At 43.6% G+C, this 15,641-nt stretch overlaps 1 protein-coding gene across 1 annotated transcript in view; it reads right to left on the reverse strand.

The window, feature by feature from the left end:
* The window catches only part of LOC119971723 (glycogen [starch] synthase, muscle-like), a 162,728-nt gene that overhangs the window by 54,392 nt on the left and 92,695 nt on the right, over positions 1 to 15,641 (reverse strand). Inside the window, 3 exon segments of the mRNA XM_038807667.1 lie at positions 908 to 1,021; positions 2,097 to 2,175; positions 4,410 to 4,469. Of these exon segments, the coding sequence (XP_038663595.1) occupies positions 908 to 1,021; positions 2,097 to 2,175; positions 4,410 to 4,469 (253 nt within the window).

Raw genomic sequence — 15,641 nt, forward strand, 5'->3', positions numbered from 1 at the left:
TGTCAACAATCACTATTTGAGCTTTGTACATGATGAATTATCATTGAAGCAACAAGGGTGAGATGGGTAAAGGCAACCACCATAAATGAGCATTGTTATGAAAAGACAGGACGGTAAGAGCAAATAAGAAGAAAATTAGGAGAATAAAAGAAATTGCGCCCGAAGTCAATGGACATTTGGTTGGTCTATCAAATTTTCTGTCACGCCCATGATGATTCTCTCCATGGGTACGTCCATAAACTCCCGCCCATAGATTCTGTCACTGTAACATTCTATTATTTAGAAAAGGGCTTGTCTCTACCTGCTCCCTAATCTCATCATGGTTGTGCCTTTGTGTACTCAATTCAACCAATACATGAATTGTTTGCATCACTGTTACTGAATTCTATCTGGTGTCTCCAGTGAGTACATCAGATAAAGACTCTTCATATAAATTTCTAAAGAAAAGCACATTTATGCACACAACAATTTATTAATTTCAATTGTCATAATGCACAAGGGGATGAGGTGCAAGACAATACCCGGTGGATAAATGTACTTCCTCCATTTAGCAAACAGGTTCACATCGATAACAACTATCCTGGGACCACTGACACTCAAGTTTATTTGACTAAAAATTGTCAGTCTACTGCTTGTATGAGCTTATTATCAGGGACTGGTTTAGCACAGTGGGCTAAACAGCTGGCTTGTAATGCAGAACAATGCCAGCAGCGCAGGTTCAATTACCGTACCGGCCTCCCCGAACAAGCGCCGGAATGTGGCGACTAGGGGCTTCTCACAGTAACTTCATTGAAGCCTACTTCTGACAATAAGCGATTATTATTATATTATTATTATGAGCCACTCCATCTGTGTTGGGAATTTATTAAGAATTTATTATAGTAACCAAGAAAAGTAGTGACCATACCTTAACTCTGTCACTCATGCTATTAAACAACCCAATCCTTCGGACGGCCTTGAGAAGGAGATCATTGGAATCATCCAGCATGTTATGTGTACAAATAGGAGGCAGTGAACGGCGCTGTTCATCAAAAAGATATTTATGTGTCAGGGAAGTAAAAATGATAAGAACTCCGTCAAAGAAATTGTAATTATAACACTGAATTTTTCTTTACCACAATTGACACACATCAGGTTTTATTCATTTGTCTCGATAATTTATTTGCTTGAACTCATGTGGCGGGTTCTCCGTGAAATTAAGACCCTTCCAAACTCTTCTTTGCACATTTTCCTTCCCAACCTACCTTCAGTAACCAGTCTTATTTCCATTTTACATCAACTCTCTCTGTTCTGATGGGTCCGCACACACATACATGCACAAGTACATACAGTTTCCAGGTAGTGTCACTGTGAGTGACTTTCAATATTTGCCTGCGACAGATCAGTGATCGTGCTGCTCATCTGACACTGGTCATGCGAAGACAAACTGTTTTCAAGTCAGGACTCATTTGCTTTGGGTCAGAGAGCTCAAACTGCTTGTTGAGAACTAATGAACAGCTTGTCAATCTGGGAAATCAGGTGACTTCATAAGCGACACAGAAAACATAAGTGGCCATTTTGAGAGTGGTTCCATTAAGAACCGTTGAGTGGGCTACTTAATCTACTGTTAATGGATGAAGTATGTGTGCTGCATACTCTGCTACTGGTTGTAAATGGACCCTCCAAGTAGTGTAAGGTTCCTATTTATATACTGAGGCCGTAGTGTCCAGGGAAACATTACTGGTCTCCCAATTGTGGACTTGCCGAAAAGTCTCAGGCAGCCAAATTTTAAAGATGATTTTTAACTTCTGTCTTCAAGATAAACAAACTAATTGGAAATTACCCACCCCGAGGCTTCTCTTATTCATCCCAGGAGCACTAAAGCACCAATTGTGACACCAGTCATGTCACTCCTACCGCTGACCAGTGTTTCTAAATGTATGTTCACATTCATTTTCTAATTCTTTATTTACCAAGCTCAAAGATGGTTAATGGTTTAATTTTTTACTGAATTTATTCATTGTGCTTTTTTTCTTGTTAAAGCTTCAAGTGATATCGCTTGAAGAATGGCGACTACAGAAAAGGGCATTCACGAGTTTCTCTGTTAAAGAACTTACCTGAGTAGCATATATGGCTCTCTTCATCATAGTGAAGTCCTCCCGATCCAAAATGGAGTTTATATTGGGCATCTCACCTCTGAAACCAAATGAACACTTCTTCAATAGTCTATCCTATACAACGTTACTGTTTTAAATATCAATATTTCTCATAAATAATCCTGCAATTTTTTTCAATTCTAAATTTATTTAGCGGGGTGATGAATTTATATACTGATTAGGGGGTGGGCCTTATGGGTGGGGGAACAGAACACTTTTCCTATTCTTTCTATTTGTAATCCACTGTCAGCACTTCAGGTCAAACATAACATGGCGTGAATGCAGAGTAAGCCTCCTATTCTCCCCACCCACCAATGTGCCTTACCTTAAATCACAGCTAGGCCAATCCAATTCCATCATTGTTGAATTTACCTTTTCCTCCGCCAATTAGGGTGAAGTTGGAAATGTTTTGCTTGTTTTATCGATACCAGGGGCGCGATTCTCCCGAGTTACGAAAACTCGGGAAGCTGGCGTCAAAAACGGGCGCGTTTGACGCCAGCCTCCGCCCCCTGACCTGGAACCGATTCAGCTCCCCGGTCGGGGCTAGCATCGCGCGGCCGTGAACTCCGGCATCGCGGGCTTAACGAATTTCGTTAAGCCCACTAGCCAGAGTTAACAACGGCTGACGCGTCAGATGACGTCAGCCGCGCATGCGCGGATTGGACGACTCCAACCCGCGTATGCGCGGATGACGTCATCACGCATATGCGTGAAACCCGCGCATGTGCGGGCCGGTATGCCCCTCAGCCGCCCCGCGAATGGATCCAGCGGGGCGGCGGAGGGAGAAAGAGTGCGCGGGTTAAGTACCCGCTGCCCGCGATCGGTGGGCACCGATCGCGGGCCCATGGCACCCTTGGCACGGCCGTGGTACTGCCGTGCCAATCGGTGCCATGGTTCCCCAGATCGGGACTTTACGTCCGTTTTTACGAACGGTCAGACCAGGTGTGTTTTACGTTCATAAAAACGGCCGTAAAGTCCTTGGAAATCGGCCCATCGGCCAGGGGTGAATAGCTGCTCGCCGTAAAAAAACGGCGAGCAGCGATTCGTGTCGGAGGGCGGCCGTGGGGGGGGGGGGGGGGGGAGAGAATAGCGGGAGGGCGTCGGACCAGCGTGTCTGTAAAAATTTACGCCGCCCGCTATTCTCCGAATTTTTGTGAGAGCGGAGAATTGCACCCCTTATTTTTATCCCATCAGTCTGATTTGGATTAAAACCCAGGCTCCAGAATGAACTGAGTGTTGATCCATCATGTCACCGTTTGCAAACAATGCTACTTTCTAGTTGATTGCATGGCAGCTTTCCACAATTGTTTTAAAGTACTGCCTGGGGCACATTACTCCTGCACTCACCATATTGAACACACAAAACAAAATTGATTTAGAATAATACTCACACTTATTTTCCAATTTGTCACATCTTAAAGAACCTCACAAAATAAACAGCTTTTTGGGAAATGAGATCAGGTAAGCAAATCCAGACAACATTTTGCACTAATAATTTACCCCAAAAGGTAATGAGATAAATTACAAATTTATCTGCTGTGGTAGTATTGGGTAGGAGGGAATGTTGGTCAAGACAACACAAAAATGGGAATTGTCATTGGCAAGTTAAGGGTGGCAGTGGTTAGCACTGTTGCTTCACAGCGCCAGGGTCCCAGGTTCGATTCCCGGCTTTGGTCACTGCCTGTGCAGAGTCTGCATGTTCTCCCCATGTCTGTGCGGGTTTCCCCTACTAAACGAGGGGCTGGTTTAGCTCACTCAGCTAAATCGCTGGCTTTTAAAGCAGACCAAGCAGGCCAGCAGCACGGTTCGATTCCCGTACCAGCCTCCCCGGACAGGCGCCGGAATGTGGCGACTAGGGGCTTTTCACAATAACTTCATTGAAGCCTACTCGTGACAATAAGCGATTTTCATTTTCATTTCATAATTCGCTGCTCTGTTCCAAATTGTGTATTGGGAACTTTAATATATACTTGAAGAGGAAGTCACGTTTCCGACCAACAGATTACATATCCACTAATGCAGCACTTACTTAGTACTGCATTGGAGTACTAGCCTATTTGCTGAGCACCAACCTAGAAATGGAGCTTCTTTCAACCCAGGAGTAAGAATGCTGGCAACTGAGCTGGGCTGACACATCTTTATTAATACTCAGAAAGACAAAAAAATTAAAAGCAAGAATAAATAAAACAGTGTCCAATTTGTTTGAACACAATTCCACTCGATAACATTTGTATTCTTAAGGATTATGCTTCCATTGCACACAGAGATACTTACTCTAAGAGTGACTCGTAAAGCTTTTTGCCAAATTTTTCTTTGATCACATTGGCGGTGTCCCTGAAATAAAACATACGAGATTTCAGATAATTAGAAACTCTCTGTCCGAGCTCGCCTGAGCCTGGAGATAGAGTAAAATGATCCACCTTCTGGTATCAATTTGTACTTGCTGATGATCAGTAGACATTAATAAACTGGTATAAAACATAATAATAATAATAATCTCTATTCGTGTCACAAGTAAGCTTACATTAACACTGCAAAGTAGTTACTGTAAGAATCCATTCTATCCGGCGCCTGTTCGGGTACACGGAGTGAGAATTCAGAATGTCCAATTCAGCTAACAAGCACGTCTTTCGGGACTTGTGGGAGAAAATCGGAGCACCCGGAGGAAACCCGCACAGACATGGGGAGAACATGCAGACTCCGCACAGGCAGTGACCAAAGCCGGGAATCGAACCTGGGACCCTGGCGCTGTGAAGCAACAGTGCTAACCACTGCCACCCTTAACTTGCCAATGACAATTCCCATTTTTGTGTAACTAGAATTTCCAACTCCAGTGGCTACACAAATAATGAAGATTACCTGGAGTGACGCATTACAAGTTTTGGAACTTATGCTAATACCAATTACCTTTCAACTGTATATTAAGTTTTGTACTTGAAGCATACAGCTTACTAAAAACTAATTGTAAGTACATAATTGTTGTAGAATTGTAACAAAAATATCAAATTGTGTTATGCACTACAGCTGCTGTTTTATAGTGCAAGTATATGGTGATTGCATAATCTAGCCATCCACAAATTGCTCAAAGCATTTTCTGAAATTATTTTTCATTTAAAATATTTTCTTGCAGCAACCAAAGTTTCTTGAGTTCAAAATAAGGGTTGGCTTATTAAAAAAACACATTTCACAATTACATGATTAAGTTTTATCCCTTGAATTATGTTAGGAAAACCAAGGTAATTTTAAGGGATTTATATTTGTATTTTTAAATATTAGAAATAAGGTATAGTTTTAAGTGGGTTTCATTCAATTTTTCTGTGCCTGGAAGGGTAAACTTACAGTTAGATTCATGCTGGACAAAGGTGTTTGTATGTGTGAGGCATTGGTTAAGTTCCAACTGGGTTTCTATTGTGCTTAGAGAGGGTTACAGTGTGAAAAGTAAACAAATAGCATGAACATCTGGCCATTGCTTAGCAACTGGAGGTCCTTGTAAAGTAGAAAGCTTTTGAGTTTTAGTTTAGGTAATTTGAGAGCAGTTGGAGATAGGACCCCTGGGAGTGAACATCTCTCAATTCTTGTCAGAAGAAAGACTGGACAGGACGGAAGCTTCAAAAGTACGGGCTTCCTAAAGTACACGTCATAGTCCAGGTAACCAGGGAATTAGGAGAGCAAAAGTGCCTAAAATGTCTGAAATTAAGAGAACAGAGACCAAGGTATTGTTCAGAGGAAGAAAGAGTAAGCAAAGTGTTCCGAGTTAGAGATAATTACAGTATCGAGGTTTAAAGTCAGACAGCAGACTTCAGAGGTAGATGAAACGTTTGAAGTAATTTTAATACAGTTTGGAAGTTGAAAGTTAAAACAATTGTAAGCAGTTTGCACAGCAGTCAAGACAAAAAATCCTAAGGGGTAGGTGTGAAATCCTGGACTGGATTTACTGTTAAAAATGGGGCAGCAGCTTTGTTTGAAAATGTCATTTGGAAAACCTGAATTGGATTTTGGTATGTAAACTGCCAAGGGACGCATTATTATGAGAGAAGAATTTAAAGCCTGTTTTTGAGTGGAGTTTTGAAACTCTCATGATAAATCACCTGGGGGGATTTGGAAGAGAAAAATACAGACACTAACTTGGGTTTAGAGCAGAATTTGTTCTTGACCACCATCAACTGGCGTTCTTAAAAGGGACTTTGTGCTGGCGTGCTTAAAAGGGGCTTTTTGTGTTAATGAGACCATTTTGCTTAAAATGTACTTTGTAAACCAGGTGAATCCTTTGAGGCGCTAAAAGCGGTTAGTATAAGAGTATAGAGAGAAGGCTCATCAATTAAGGTGACGTCCAGGGAGATTGTGCAGGTACAGGAGCCAGGTGGTCAATGAGGTGTTTCGGTCCTTTTCTGTGGGGCTCTATAGGTCGAAGTCGTCTGGACACGAGCAGGGGGTGGTGGAGTACTTGGAGGAATTAGAGTTTCCTTAGGTGGGGGAGGAGTTGCGGGAAGAAATGGAGGTGCCGATGGGGTTGGATGAGGTCCGCAGGACCTTGGGAAAGATGCAGACAGGGACCAGTTGGGTGTCCCTGTACTTAGATAATTTGCTGCTATATGTAAGGAATTCTGGGCCAGTTATGGGGGACATATTTGGCACCTTGAAGAAGTTCGGCTCCTTTTCGGGATATAAACTGAATGTTGGGAGTATTTTCTGGTTAGCCCTGCGAGGGGAGGAGCTGGGCTAGTAGGGCTGCCACTTCGATTGGCAGGGACTAGATTTCGCTATTTGGGGGTCCAGGTGGCTCGGGACTGGGCGCAACCTCGCAAGTGAAATTTTATGAGCTTTATGAGTTAGGCTAAAGTGGATTTGCAAAGGTGGAACAGCCTCCTATTGTTGTTGGCAGGCTGAGTTCAATTTATTAAGATGAGTATTTTACCACGATTCGTGTTCTTGTATCAATGCCTCCCGGTTTTTCTACGAAGTAGTTTTTTTGGGAACTGGAGTGGCTCATAATGGGTTTCATTTGGGTGAGGAGAACTCCTCGGATTCGAAGGGGCAGTGCTACAACAGGAGAGGCAGGTGCGGAGGTTGTCGCTGCTGAACCTGACGTATTATTATTGGGCAGTTAATTTGGAGAAGGTGTTAAGAGTGGTTTGGATGATGGAGTCATGGTCCTTTAAAGTGGTGCGTATGGAGGCGCTGGCGATGGCATCTTTGCCATCTGCTCCAGTGAAATGTTCTTTGAATCCGGTGATGGTCTCCACTTTAAAAGTTTGGTGGCAACTCCGTCAGCATTTTAAGTTGAGGGCAGTGTCAAGATGGGCTCCTGTCGGAACCATTTTGTGAGCCAGTGAAATTGAATGCTACATAATAATAATCTTTATTAGTGTCACAAGTGGGCTTACATTAAGACTACAATGAAGTTACTGAGAAAATCCCCTAGTCGCCACACTACGGTGTCTGTTCGGACGCACTGAGGGAGAATTCAGAATGTCCAATTCACCTAACAAGCACGTCCTTTGGGACTTATGGGAGGAAACTCACACAGATACGGGGAGAACGTGCAGACTCCACACAGACAGTGACCCAAGCCGGGAATTGAACCCGGGTCCCTGGAACTATGAAACAGCAGTGCTAACCACTGTGCTATTGTGCCAGCCATATTTAGGGGGTCGAGAGGCAAAGGGCAGGTGAGGGTGAGGGACTTGTTTATGGAGGGGCACTTTGCCAGTGGGAAGAGTTGATCGAGAAAGCAGACGTGTGGGATTGAATCGGTATTTTCAGCTGCGGGACTTTGTTCAGCAGACGTTTCTGACATTTCCGGAGACACTGCTATCTACCTTGATAAAGAGGATACTCTCCTGTGCGGAGTCAGAGGAAGGGAGCCCGTCCGGCATATATGGGCGGATCAAGGGGGAACAACAGGTTTCGGTGGAAGAAGTGATGGCCAGGTGGGTGGAGGAGCTGGGACCCATTCTGGAGGAGGAAGAGTGGAGAGAGTCCCTGCGTGGGGCGAATGCTCTGTCATTCTGTGTGAGGCTGAGTCTGATTCAGCTAAAGGTGGTGTTTAGGGGACACCTAACCAAGGCCAGGATGAGTTTTGAATGGGTCGAGGGTACGTCTGAGCGGTGCTCGAGAGGGCCTTCTCACCATACGCACATGTTCTGGTCCTGCCAAAGCTGGTGAGTTTTTGGGTCTTTTTTTTGAGCACCATATTGACTATCCTGAATGTGGATCTAGAGCCAAGCCTGTTGGCGTGTCGGCCCAGCTGGAGCAGAGGACGGGCATGAGGGCAGAAGCTTTGGCATTCGCCTCTTTCCTGGCCCAGAGGCGGAATTTGGTGAGTTGGAGGCAGGTGGTACCACCTAGTAACACAACATGGCTGGGTGATTTGATGATGTTCTTGTAACTTGAGAAGGTCAAGTACACGGTGAAGGGTTGATCGATGGGTTCTATCGTAGCAGTTGCAGTTTATATTGCATTTTAAGGAGCTGATCATTGTTAGCTGTTGGGCGGGGGGGGGGGGGGGAAGAGGGAGTGGGTCTTTTGGGTGCAGTGGGTTTTGTTCTTTTCTTTCTTTTTTGTTTTTATGTTGATATTGATGTTATATGTGTATTGGGGTTGTGATTTGTATAAAATGAGAGGAGTTCAATTAAAATATTTATTTTAAAAAAGGCAGAGAGAGGCAATGTGAATGTAGTTCCAGAACCAGCAGTAGATCCAGCAAGACTGGTGCATGGCTCTCTGAGAAGACATGTTAAGATAAGTTACTGTTATTCTTTGAAGCTGGATAAGAGACCCTCTTTTAGATTTGAGACTTTAGTAGCAGTGTGATCATACATGACAAATAGTGGCACTCTACTGAACTGGAGCTATTGCATGCTTTGCTGCAATGTCCATGGAGTTGCATGGACAGCAGTGCAGTTAACTGTTCATCCATGACTGCACAGATTCAGTAAGTGCATTCATCAGACCTTGCAGGATATTTTGTACAGACCTAAGTGACTTTTGCAAATGATCCTGCTTTATTCGCAACCCTTTTCAGAAACAGACCTAATGATGCCAAAAACCCGAATCAAAGGCACAACAGTGCTGACATTCTAAGTCCCAAAAAAAGACATACTTGTGAGGTAGTTTGGACATTCTGAATTCTGCCTCCGTGTACCTAAACAGGCGTCGGAGTGTGGCGACTAGGGGATTTTCACAGTAACTTCACTGGTGTCAATGTAAGCCTACTTGTGACACTAATAAAGATTATTATTATTAGTCACCTAGTGTCTGCACATTATCGATCAACACCACCTGGTCCCCAGACTTGACTTAGTTAGTAGCAGTTCTATGAGTCAGAAGATAGCGGGTTCAAGCCCTAATCCAGAGCAATCTGGCTGACACGACTGTGCAGCTCAGGATTGTTGGAAATGCCTTCTTGTGAATGAGATGTTAAACAGATTCTCCATCTGTCCTCAATAAAAATCTTGAAGAAATCTTGCCCAACATTTATTTTTCAAATGAAACAGCTTGACAGCAATCTCGTTGCTATTTATGGGACCTTTAATGCATCAATTAGCTATCATATTTTGCTTACCAAACAGCATTTGCAAAGTACTTCATTTTCAGCATACCCTGAGGAAATGAAGGGTGTTACCTCAATGCAAATACTTGCTTTCATTTCCTTTGCAGTTAGAAACACCCAATTAAAACTCAAATTCAACATCTTGATGGTGTGGACTTATGTGAAGCTTGGTAAAGATATTACAAGAGATGACAGAGTGGTGCCTTGCTCAATGACACTGAAAGTGGAATCAATATGTTTTTCCAAGCTCATGAGATCAGAAGAAATTGTTAAAATGCTGCATCCAAGAAGAATTTGGAATAATGTGAGGTTCAGTAATTCTGTGTTTAAGTGACTGAAAAGGGAGACATGGCATTATATGAACAAATTGGTAAAAGGCCTGAGTTTAAAGAGTCTTTACCTACCATACTTTACGTATCCACGTACATGCACAGTAAATCTAATTTGGACCTTTTTACACTCCTTCTTACTCTGGCCCTGCCTAATACCTTATTCTTTCCTGTTCTAGTGCTATCTGTCTCTTGCAGTTCTCAGTGCTTCCTGGTATTCCGCTCTCCTGCTCAAATACTCCTGTGAAGTTAGTTTAAACCCTCCCAAAGAGCAATAACAAATCACCCCGCTAGGATAATTGGCTGCACGGTAGCGCAGTGTTAGCACTGGTGCTTCACAGCGCCAGGGTCCCAGGTTCGATTCCCAGCTTGGGTCACCTTCTGTGCGGAGTCTACATGTTCTTCCCGTGTTTGCGTGGGTTTCCTCTGAGCGCTCCGGTTTCCTCCCACATGTCCCGAAAGACGTGCTTGTTGGGTCAATTGGACATTCTGAATTCTCCCTCAGTGTATCCCAACAGGCGCTGGAGTTTGGCGACTAGGGGAGTTTCACAGTAACCTCATTGCAGTGTTAATGTAAGCCTACTTGTGACACTAATAAGGATAATTATTATTAATTCTGGTCTTTATTCAGGTGCCATCTATCCAGCTCGATCCTTCAGAACTAGTCCCAAAGTCCCAGGAACCCAAAGCCCTCCCTCCTGTATCATCCCCCCAGCTGCGCATGAATCCACTCTGTCCTCCCAAAGTGGCTCGAAAATGACCACCTTCAAGGTAATTTCCCTTCTATCTCTCTAAAACTTCCAAACATCCTCCTCTGCAGTTGAGTCAGCCATGTTACTGTGGCCTCTACTGCCCTCCTCAGGGGAACCATCATCCCAATTAGTATTCAGAGCAGGTCACTAGTTGGAGAGTGAGATGCACTCAGGTGATTCCTGCATTTAGAGCCTTGTCCTTCCTGGCTGCCTGGCAGTCACCCTTCTCCTGTATATTCTTGAGTTATGGGGTGACCACATCTAGAAATGTGTTATCCAAAAAACCCATTCTCATGGATGCACCACAGTGACACCGGCTTCTTTCTTTTATTTGTTCTCGGGATGTGGGTGTCGCTGCCTGGACCAACATTTATTGCCCAGCCCTGAGGGCATTTAAGAAATGAAATGAAAAGAAAATTGCTTATTGTCACAAGTAGGCTTCAAATGAAGTTACTGTGAAAAGCCCCGAGTCGCCACATTCTGGCGCCTGTTCGGGGAGGCTGGTACGGGAATTGAACCCGTGCTGCTGGCCTGCCTTGGTCTGCTTTAAAAGCCAACTATTTAGCCCTGTGCTAAATCAACCACATTGCTGCTGAAACTCTGAAACATGGAGCTCAGGCTGCTCCAGCTGACAGCACTATCAAAAGAACATAACGTCCAATTGCAAATCTACACATTTGTGACACGTGCCCACTGCACTCATTAACAGGTACTTGCAACAACATAAATGAAAAGGATCATGGTCATTGTATCCTTATATTCTGTTGTTTATTTATAGTCAATTATATCACATCATAGAGCTATCAGCCACATGGCACTGGTTAACATGATAAAGATACAGCAAACAAAATAAAACAGCAGCACCTCATCAGCTCACACAATGACTCACTCTTGAAGCGTACTGACTTGTTATATAACCAAATGAGGCAACCACATCAACCAACATCATTTAGCAAAACAGCATTGAGATGACTGACCCTTGAACCTTTTTGATCGTATTGGTTGTGGGAAAACTTCTTAGTTTTCAAATAGGGTCAAAGGACATGTAAAAAGGACAAACAGGATTTTGATTTAACATCCTAGCCAAAGGATATTCACTTGAGGCTCAGGCTAAGTTGCTCACCTGTCCAGGGCACTAATTGCCAAAGCATTGGCTTCTAAGCTACATGCCAGAGCCAGACAAACATAAATATGGATTGGTCCTGTGCATTAAGGTGTATGCAGACTACGACCTGGGTTCTACAATCCTTGCTCGTCGAAAAGGAGTTAATTGTTCTTAAGCAGGTGGACTTTAACATGTCTTCATAAATCATAGTGAAAAAAAATATTGCCAATTGTCTCAGCCTTCCCTTATGTGGTCAGAGCTCCAGACTAGTAGAACTGTCATCTTATTCCATAACAGAATTTGTGATCTAATCTACATTGTAATGGCAGGAATCTGCCTTCTAAACAAGTAATTCTATTATGGTTATTACTTTTGCTCCAAGTCCAAAACTAGATGGGGGTGAGAGGGACAGGAGAAAAGGCAGCTTGGCTTAATTTAAATGATAAAAAAAAAATTAACATCTAAACAGCAATAAAAGTAGAAAAAAAACCTAAAACCATTAACATCCAATTCTAATTGAACCTACATTCCCATACTCTTGACTCACTCAATTTAATATGGAAACTCCACTTGAAGCAAATAAATTTTTAATGATTCATTTGTTTTCATTTTATTTTTCACTCTTTCAAATTTAGGTTCTTTAATCTACTGGTTTGATTTATGGTGAAGTAATTAATAATCTCTCCAACGTTTCAAGGCTTGGAATAAAGTGAAATAAATAGACTCATATCGCATCATAAGAGATATAAGCCACAAGGCATGGTTAACTTTAAATTTTGAGAGGGCGGCATGTGGCGCAGTAGTTATCACTGGGACTGCGGCATGAGGACCCTGGTTCGAATCCCAGCCCTGGTCACTGTCCGTGTGGGGTTTGCACATTCTCCCCATGTCTGCGTGGGTTTCATCTCCAAAGCCCAAAAAATGTGCATGCTAGGTGGATTGGCCACGCTAAATTGCTCCTTCTTTGGAAAAAAATAATTGGGTACTCTAAAATTTAAAAACAAACTTAAATTTTGAGGAACTCTACTGGGACTAAGTTTACATCCCCTTTGTTGCCCATTTCCAGCTATACTGAGTCGAGTGGAGATTGAGAAATCCCACTACTTTGGGATTATCCTACAGAAGTGACAGAATATACTGAATATCTGCACATGTGCCTATAAGTCAAATGTGCCAGTGAAGACATTGGGCTGGATCCTCTATTTCAGGGACTATGCCCTCATGCCGTCGTGAAAATTATGGTCTTTTACGCCAGAATCACAGCCCTGCAGGCAACTGTCGTGAAACCTGCAGCTCCAGCTGCAGAAACGGCCCCCTGTACGTCCGGGTCAGAGGTCTTGCATGCACACAGCAGCGGCCTCCTTCGGTCGCGCCGTGCTCCATGGCAAAACTCAGACCATGGAACTGGACTGCTCCATGGCTCCATGGCAAAACTCAGACCATGGAGCTGGACTGCGGATATAGTGCCCTCGATCGGCCGTGCGTCCAAACAGGACAGTCCCGTATGAGGCTCCCCTCTGCCCTCCGATCGGCCCGCCCCGATCATGGCGGCCGCGGACTGAGTTCGCAGGCGCCTCGCGAGTATCCCGAACGGCAGGACCAGACTAGATCCATGCCGTCGGGCATTTGGCCGGTCAGGGGCAGAGAATAGCGGGGCGGGCCTCAAGTAATGGCCGCAGGTGGAGGATATGCGGCGCGGCATACTTCCCAGGCATACCACATTTTGGGGGTCAGAGAATTGAGGAACCGCCGCCGGTCCTGATTCCATGTTTGAAACATGGATTCTCCGCCCCGGCGTCGGGATGCAGAGAATCCAGCCCATCGTGTCATTATAATTTTTTTCTTATTGACATCTTCACAATGCTGGGCCTCAGGAACACCATTGCAAAAGCAAAAAACTATATATGCTAGAAATCTAACATAAAATATTAAGTGCTGTAAACACTCAGCAGGTCTGACAGCAACTCTGGAGAGAGAAACAAAGCCATCATTTCTAGTCAATGGCCTTTTGTCAAAACTATAAATAGTTAGTTATAACTGATTTTAAGCAAGTTCAGAGATGAGGAGAGATGGGGGGGGGGGGGGGGGGGGGGAGAATGTGATAGAAGGCAGGCGAGGATTGATCGTGCAAAGCCAAAGAGAGTGAAAACGGGAGAAGCAAACAAATCAAAAGATGGGTCTGGAAGGGGTGTGAATCTGAAAATCAGAATCATCACCAACCACTGCCACCCAAGAACAAAAATAACAAGAAAAAATGGGGGGAGCTGTTATGATCTGAACTGTTGAATTCAATGTCAAGTCTAGTTGGCTGTAAATTGGGCGGCACGGTAGCACAGTGGTTAGCACCAGGGTCCCAGGTTCGATTCCTGGCTTGGGTCACAGTCTGTGCGGAGTCTGCACGTTCCCCCTGTATCTGTCTGGGTTTCCTCCTGGTGCTCCGGTTGCCTCCCACAAGTCCCGAAAGACATGTTGTTTGATAATTTGGACATTCTGAATTCTCCCTCCGTGTACCCGAACAGACGCCGGAGTGTGGCGACTAGGGGCTTTTCACAGTAACTTCATTGCAGTGTTAATGTAAGCCTACTTATGGCACTAATAAAGATTATTATTATTAATTGCCTAATCAAAAGATGAAATGCTGTTCCTCAAATTGACATTGAGCTTCACTGGAAGTGAAGGACAGAGAGGCCAGTATTAGGGTGGGTGGAGAATTAAAATGACATGCGACATGAAGCTGACTGAACGGAGGTATTCTGCAAAGTGGCCACCCAATTTATGTTTAGTCTGTGCAATTTAGAGAAGGTCACATTGGTGAGAAAATTGAAAGCACAACAAGTAAATTCACCTGGAATGACTGTGTGGATGGTGAGAAGAGAGGAGGTAAAAGGGCAGGCGTTGTGTTCCAGGGTTACTAAAAAAAGGGCAAGAGGGCTTTAAGTACTAAATAGGCCACAATCCGAGTTCAGTGGATTGTATGGCAAGTCACTGCAGGGAGCCGGCATGTAAAATCTAGCATTCTTCAGATGATCAGAGATGTGTGGCCACACTCTGCTACTGGAACGGGTAATGACAACCTTGTACCATACCACACATCAGCATTAGGAACCACAAGTAGCATAATAAAGCCTATACCCACTGCAGTTTTGGTTTAAAAAAAACATTATTCTTGTAATTGAAATAGCAGTCTGGTTGGTTCAGAAACAAAGATGTGGCAAAGCTAGGAGTAATGCGCTAAATCTGTAGGCCTTGGTTAACCTCTTTTTTGATAAACAATTTTATTAAGACATTTTGGCACAATAAACAACAATAATATAAAACAGTGTGCAAAAAACAATTGTTATAGTGCAAGAAACCCAGCTCCCCTCCCACAAAGACCAGTAGGCCTTAGTTAACTTGAATAGTAAGAAGTCTTATACACCAGCTTAAAGTCCAATAGGTTTGTTTCAAACACTAGCTTTCAGAGCACTGCTCCTTCCTCAGATGAAGCAGTAGAGGAAGGAGCAGTGCTCCAAAAGATAGTGTTTGAAACAAACCTGTTGTACTTTAACCTGGTGTTGTAAGACTTCTTATTGTGCTCACCCCAGTCCAACACTAGCATCTCCACAATTTGAATAGTGACTGAGAATAATGCTTCTTTGTCCTATTGCTTACAATATGTAGCTCAAACCCTTATTTGCCGTTATTAATTAATTACTTTATTAAATTATAACATTGAGACCACTCATATAAAAAGAAGCCTAAACACATTTGTGTTGCCAATATAGTCAG

The sequence above is a fragment of the Scyliorhinus canicula genome, chromosome 9 (assembly GCF_902713615.1).
Source record: "Scyliorhinus canicula chromosome 9, sScyCan1.1, whole genome shotgun sequence".
NCBI lineage: Eukaryota > Metazoa > Chordata > Chondrichthyes > Carcharhiniformes > Scyliorhinidae > Scyliorhinus > Scyliorhinus canicula.